This window comes from Primulina tabacum, chromosome 7 (assembly GCF_025594145.1).
Source record: "Primulina tabacum isolate GXHZ01 chromosome 7, ASM2559414v2, whole genome shotgun sequence".
Taxonomy (NCBI): domain Eukaryota; kingdom Viridiplantae; phylum Streptophyta; class Magnoliopsida; order Lamiales; family Gesneriaceae; genus Primulina; species Primulina tabacum.
The window spans coordinates 10923278-10930842 of NC_134556.1; the positions used below are offsets into that span (position 1 = coordinate 10923278).

The 7565-nt window shown below is 42.2% G+C and overlaps 1 protein-coding gene across 1 annotated transcript; it reads right to left on the reverse strand.

Annotated features, from left to right (window-relative positions):
* Nucleotides 1-4309: 4309 nt before the first annotated feature.
* LOC142550564 (uncharacterized) lies at nucleotides 4310-6995 on the reverse strand. Its single transcript, XM_075659637.1, has 4 exons — nucleotides 6780-6995; nucleotides 5835-6101; nucleotides 5344-5721; nucleotides 4310-4915 (listed from the first exon to the last, which is right to left on the reverse strand). The coding sequence occupies exons 1-4, from the start codon at nucleotides 6993-6995 to the stop codon at nucleotides 4310-4312; spliced, it is 1467 nt and encodes a 488-aa protein (XP_075515752.1).
* Between the last annotated feature and the right edge of the window lie 570 nt (nucleotides 6996-7565).

The window sequence follows — 7565 nt, forward strand, 5'->3', positions numbered from 1 at the left end:
GATAACAAATCCGAAGTGTCGTCTCCGTCCCCAGATCCGTTGTTCTTCGTATTTGTGGTTGTTCTTCGCACTCTGAATCCTCGTCTCGTGTATGCGCTCTTATTTCTCGTGATTTTCTCCAAGACAGCTAGCTTCTCTCATTTCTTTCTTCCCCAAGACGGCCTCTCCCATTTCTGACCTTGCTCGCGCATTATATAAGGATTTCTGGAACGCCGTGCGCGCAGTGGCGCGAGTTCAGGCGCTGCTGCGCGGCTGCTTCCATGCACTGGCCCATGCGTGTGTAAGCGCGGTCGCGGATGAAGTGGCGCGGCCGCGCATAAGTGTCTGGTCACTCGCCTGTATTGGTGGGCGCGCGCCTGCGCGTGAAGTGGCGCGGCCGCGCGTTCCTTTCTATCGATCTCCTTGCACATCATCGCGCGCGGCTGCGCGTGATCTCGCGCAGGTCGCGCGCGAGGTTTTGTCCGGGGGCTTCTTGGCACTATGTTTTCCTGACTCTACTCGGCTTCGTGTCCGCTATTTTCTCCATTCCTGAAATGACAACAGAAACAAACCAAAAAACGCATAATTCAAAATAGATTCTAATATAAATTAAGTGCAAATCTTGCACTTATCAAACCCCCAAACTTGAACTTTTGCTAGTCCCGAGCAAAATAGAATAAAAGCTAATAACTAAGGAAAAGGTTAACGCCACTACTAACGTCATGGTTATGCGAAAATTGATATTGACCTCCGACTCATCTAATTTCATGTAATTCACGATTTCCCAAGAGTCATGTGTGTGTGTGATATGTTACTGTTTGTTTACCCCATCGAATGCTCAAATAGAGTTGTAATGCCCATTCGCCTTACAGAATCAAGAAATCCTCAGTTCAGTTCAACTCACACTTCATCAAAATATAAATTTGCATTCACAGATCACATAGGACTTTGTCGGTGATTATTTGGCTCGAAAAATGGTCAATCACAAGTATGCCAAAGATGAAATAACAAAATGAGATGCTTGCAAGCAAGTGATTAAAGTCTATACTCGTTGACAATTTTTTTCAGGTATCCATAGGCTTGATTTGAACAACTTTTCTCCACTAGTATATTGGATAAATATGACAAGGTTAATAGGTCTTGTAAGCTTGTAACGTCAGGCCACGGCTCACGGCTACAATAAAGGGTATGGACATCAAAATTTGAGAGAAATAATCCAATCTTCATCATTTTCACTATCATTTCATTCACCATCACTTTATTGATTTTTTCTCATTCGTATCGTTCATCTCCCATATATTTTCTTTTTCACCACTTTTGATTCACAATTTTTTTTTTCAACTCCTTTTAGCACATTTAACTTTTTCTTTTCTTTTCAAGGAGTATTTGAATCATTACAACACCCATGAACTTATTTCTCTCAAAATTAGGTAAGACGGTAAGTGTATAAGCTTCATTCGATAGTCGTTGTAGGAAGTAGAATAAATACAAGTGGGGGCTAATTGTATGTCATTGACATACACCACATGATTTTTTTTTGTAGGCTCAAAATGGGACACTAGGGATATTTCATTTTCGTTTGGTAGGCTCGAAGGTTCAAAACGGCTCCAAAGATCGCCTAAATCATTCCTATGTTACATATTATCCGTATTTCGCCTCGAAAAGTGTTCAAACAAGTTCTAGACCTTCGTCAATCCATTAGTCAACTCATACAAACCAATCACATGCAATTTCAATAAAAATGATAGATGAAATAGGTGCACGAAGAAAATTTAAGCATCTCAATTAACTTGAAGCTCAAAGGGCTACAATTGATAGTAAGCAAAGAATATAGGCCCAAGGATATTGTGAAAAATTGCCTAGCTCATTCCTATGATTGCAAAAGTGTCAATCAATGTCATGCAAGAATTACCAAGAATCAGATCTCCCTCATCTATTTAGCATCACAGGCATGCAACTTGTCTCTAAGCAACGATAGTATCAACAAACACGACAGTGCAAAATAATTGTGACTCCTAAGTTATCATGAACACATATATATTTCAGGATCGCAATTCGGTTTTCATCATCGGTCACACATTTTACTTATCTATTACTCTACCTAACAAATCTAGCATGCAATAAATAAAAAATCAAACTAACTACTGAGCAATAATAATAAAAAAAATTGCAGAAAAATTCTAACAAGAAAAATTCTAACAAGAAAAATTCTAACAAGCAATTTTACCCTCCCCCCAAACTTAAAGTATGCATTGTCCTCAATGTCTAAAAGTAAAGAACATGACAACACATATCTCGCTACCGAGTGTCAGAACTCAGGGCTCGAGTCATCGTTCCCGGTATCTTCAGCATCATCGTCCATGGGCTGTGGTGGTGATAGATTTGGTGGGTACTGTGGTTGCCACGCTGGATATGGTGGAAAGGGAGCATCCTCGGTCCAGTAGGTGGAAAACGCTGGGAGAGCACCGATGTGAAGTCCATCATATAAGACATGAAAGTATTAGTAATGTGTCGGTGCTCGGCCAGCTCGTGGCGCTGAGCTCGCATCTCATGTTCCATTCGGAACATCCTGTCTCGCAAACTGGATCGAGGGATCGATGGTGGCGGCGGCGGCTGGCGTTCCCTGGCCCTCTGATTATAAGCTGCCCTAGCCTCTTGTCTTTCCAATTCGCTTTCGAAGCACAGACGGTGTGGAGTATATACCGTGATTGGGCCCTTTGCTTTCAAAACATGTTCATCTGCGCCCCATTGCACACCGGCATGAAGACATAGGGCAGTGACAGTATGTGCACACGGGAGGCTGACAGTCATAAGTCCTGTACCAGCACGCATGATAAAGCTGTGAATGAGCCTCCCAAGATCCACGGTCTTCCCAGTCATTATGGCGTAAATCAACGCCACTTTGTCCTTTGTAATTTCTTTCTGATGTGAGGAGGGCATGATCCGTGAGAGAATAAAAGATGCCCAACTGCGTGGGTCACGGCTTAAGTCAGATTTCTTCAAAGTGAGTGGGGAGCCTTGATTCAAGCGCCACTCTGCACCCTCGATGCATAAGCTCCTGATAATCTCATCGTAATCAACATTGCCAGTAATCAACGCAGTATATTCGTCATTTTCAAAACTCGACAGATTGTAAATATCATTAATGGTTGCCGAATCGAAATAGACCAATTGCCCTCATACCAGAACTCCGTATTCCTCGTGCTTGATTCTCAAATTAGCATAGAATTCTCGGACTACGGGTATAACTGCATCTGTCGGTGACTGTGCTATATCAACTCACCCCCTTCGCTCAACCTCTTCAATTATTGCACATTCAGGGTACTTCAGATCTAGCCCTCTTTCTGGAATAATCGACCTAGACATGGTGCTCTCGTAAATTCGGAATGCTTCCTCGTTCCAAAATTTATGAGCATCGTAGGAACGAGAAGAAGAAGCCCCATCCTTCGATCTTTTTCTAGGCGGCATATTTTCAACAATACCCACACTTATACTCAACAAATATAGACACAATGCCACCAACAATTGCTTGAAATTTGAAAAGTATCCCCAAATGATAACACGTAAAAGAAACGGTACCCTTGAGTGTAGAAGATTAACCGGAGATGACACTCAGCGATAGCAAGTGGCGGCAGCTAGGAGCGTCGATGGCGGCAGCTGCTGTTGGGGGTGGGAGAGATGAGTTGTGTGAAGCTTGTTTGTGAGAGAAGGAGTTGGCTTGAAGGAGTTATGGAGTAGTTTTGGGGATGGAGGTTTGTGGGTTGAGTGAATTTGGAGAGGATTTGTGGAGGGGATGAATTTTTGGAGAGGATTTGTTGGGGGTGGCGGCTATTTCTTAGAGTGAGGAGTTGTGTGTGTGTGAAATTGTGAGATAGGGTTTTAAAGGGGGAGCTGCACGCGGTGCGCGCGGTCGCGCGAGAAGTGGCGCGGCCGCGCGCAAGCTTCTGTATTCTGCTAATAATTGAGCGCGCGCTGTCGCACGTAAAGTGGTGCGGCCGCGCGCGAGATTCTGTGCTTGTCCAATAATGTATTGCGCGCGGCTGTGCATGATTTCGCGTGATGGCGCGCTCCTCTCTGTTTCGATGCTCACTGGATGGGCGCGCTGCTGCGCGTGATCTCCCGCGGTGGCGCGCTTGCAATATTTTTTTTTTAAACACACTTGCAAACATTAAAGCAAATCAAATTACTACTAGAAATGAATAATTAAAATCAATGAATAATAAAAAAATGAAAATGAAATAAAATGAACAAAATGAATGCAAAAAATAATCGTGGGTTGCCTCCCACGAAGCGCTTGGTTTAATGTCATCAGCCTGACTACCAGTCTTGTTCAATTGCGTTCACCCAGACTAAGATTGTCAATATTCCTCACTTCAGTTCCATAGTATGCCTTAACCCGCTGTCCATTGACCTTGAAAGTTCGTCCATCACTGCATCTCAGCTCGATAGCCCCATGAGGATATATTGTTTCTACTACAAATGGCCCTGACCAACGCGACTTCAATTTACCAGGGAACAACTTCAGACGTGAATTGAATAACAGCACTTGCTGTCCCGGTTTTAGTTCCCTTCGGACAATGATTTTGTCATGCCACTTCTTAGTTTGCTCTTTGTAGATCTTGGCGTTTTCATAAGCGTCATTTCGGAAGTCATCCATCTCACTTAACTGCAGTTTTCTGACATCGCCAGAAGCTTTCAGGTCGAAGTTCAACTTTTTAACTGCCCAGAATGCTCGGTGCTCCAGTTCTAGTGGCAAGTGGCATGCCTTCCCAAATACTAGCCTATAGGGAGACATCCCAATAGGCGTCTTGAATGCAGTTCGATAAGCCCATAACGCATCATCCAACTTCATAGCCCAATCCCTCCGGTTGGTGTTGACAGTCTTTTCCAGTATTTGCTTAATTTCCCGGTTGGATACTTCAGCTTGACCATTCGACTGAGGATGATATGCTAGTGCCACTTTGTGCTTCACATTGTATTTAGCCAAAAGTGAGTTCAAAATTCTATTGCAAAAATGTGTACCTTCGTCACTTATGATGGCTCTCGGTGTTCCAAACCTGGTGAAGATGTTCTTATGCACAAATTTCGCTACAACATGAGAGTCATTAGTATTGGTTGCGATTGCTTCCACCCATTTCGACACATAATCAACAGCTAATAAAATATAAGAATTACCAAAAAAAGGAGGAAAATTCCCATGAAATCTATGCCCCAGACATCAAAAAGTTCCACTTCCAAGACATTTGTCAGTGGTAATTTATGACGCCTAGATATGTTTCCTAACCTCTGGCATCTATCACATGACTTTACTAAGGTATAACTATCCTTAAACAAACTAGGCCAATAAAAACCAGATTGCAATACCTTAGCTGCTGTTCGTGATGCTCCAAAATGTCTACCATATGGTGAAGAATGACACTTTTCCAAAATTTGTTGAGCTTCGATACCCTCCACGCATCTCCGAATCACTTGGTCATCACACCTCTTATATACAAATGGATCATCCCAATAATAGAACTTGATGTCATGAACGAACTTCTTCTTCTGATGATAGCTCAAATATGGAGGAAGGGTGCCGCAAGACAAAAAATTAGCAGTATCAGCAAACCAAGGAAGTATAGAATTTACCTCGAAGAGTTGCTCATCAGGGAATGTTTCTTGTATAGCTCCCTCTATTCTCTTCTCTTCCAGCTCAAGCCTCGACAAGTGGTCAGCCACTTGGTTTTCACTACCCTTTTTATCCTTGACCTCAAAGTCAAATTCTTGTAATAGCAAAATCCACCTTATCAGGCGTGGTTTTGCATCCTTCTTGGCGAACAGGTAGCGAATAGCTGCATGTCAGTGAAAACGATTACCTTTGTGCCAATCAAATAAGGTCTGAATTTGTCGAATGCAAATACTACTGCAGGAATTTCTTTCTCAGTTGTAGTGTAATTCTGTTGTGCAGCATCCATTGTGCGGCTTGCGTAGTAAATTGCCCTAAACATCTTCTCCGTTCTTTGGCCTAAAACAGCGCCCACTGCATAATCACTTGCATCACACATTAGCTCAAAAGGCTCCTTCCAGTCCGGTACTATCATGATCGGTGCAGTCACCAATGCCACTTTGATCTTCTCAAATGCCTGCAAACAATCATCATCAAATATAAAAGTCGATTCTTTTTCAAGTAAATTACATATGGGTTTAGTGATCTTAGAAAAATCTTTAATAAATCTACGATAAAACCCCGCATGTCCTAAGAAGCTCCTTATTCCCTTGATGCTCTTTGGTGGAGGAAGTTTTTCAATGGCAATCACCTTGGCTCTGTCTACCTCTAATCCTCAAGAAGACACTTTATGTCCAAGAACAATGCCCTCTTGGACCATAAAATGGCATTTCTCCCAGTTAAGAACTAAGTTCTTTTCTTGGCATCTCTGCAAAACAAGGGATAGGTTGTGTAAACAATGATCAAATGAAGAGACAAATACCGAGAAGTCGTCCATGAAGACTTCCATGATTTCCTCTACCATGTCTGCAAATATGGCCATCATGCACCTCTGGAAAGTGGCAGGTGCATTGCATAACCCAAACGGCATTCTCCTAAAAGCAAACGTGCCATAGGGACACGTGAAAGTAGTCTTCTCCTGATCTTCTGGCGCTATAGCAATTTGGTTATACCCTGAATAACCATCTAAAAAGCAATAATGACAATAGCCAGCATGTCTATCGAGCATTTGATCAATAAAAGGCAGTGGAAAATGATCCTTTCGTGTAGCATTGTTTAACTTTCTATAATCAATACATACTCGCCAACCATTTACAGTACGAGTAGATATCAGTTCATCATTTTCGTTTCTAACTACAGTTATTCCACCCTTTTTAGGAATAACTTGTACAGGAGATACCCAACTACTATCAGAAATGGCATAAATGACACCAGCATTTAACAATTTTAGCACCTCATTTTTCACAACCTCTCTCATTGCTGGATTCAATCTCCTCTGGTAATCCACAGAAGGAGTATATGACTCCTCCATCAAAATTTTATACATGCATATAGTGGGGCTAATTCCCCTAATATCAGAAATCGACCATCCTAAAGCAGTTTTAAATTTCCTCAATACTCTCAATAATTTATCTTTTTCAGCACAAGTAAGAGAGGAAGAGATGATTACCGGATACGTCGACTTTTCACCTAAAATGCATAGCAAAGGTGACTTGGCAGCTCCTTCAAATCAGGGGAAGGAGGTATTACCTTTGTTTGCTCATTTACCTCCAATTCCTCAAGCGGTGCATCCATTTTGCTTTCTTTCTGTGATGCTTCAAGAGCCAACAACTGTTCTTTCACTTCCCAATTGTTTTCATCAACAGTTCCTGCAGCGCTTGTCAAACAGCTCTCCAAAGGATCCCTAGTTCCTGCACATTCAAGAGACGTACATGAGTCTATAATATCAATGCTTTTACAAGTGCTTACCTCATTTGATCCCTTCATGGCGTGATAGATATTGAAAATGACTTCTTCTCCACCAACTCTTAAGGTGAGTTCACCCTTATGCACATCTATCAATGCCCTTCCAGTCGCTAGGAACGGTCTCCCAAAGATTAAT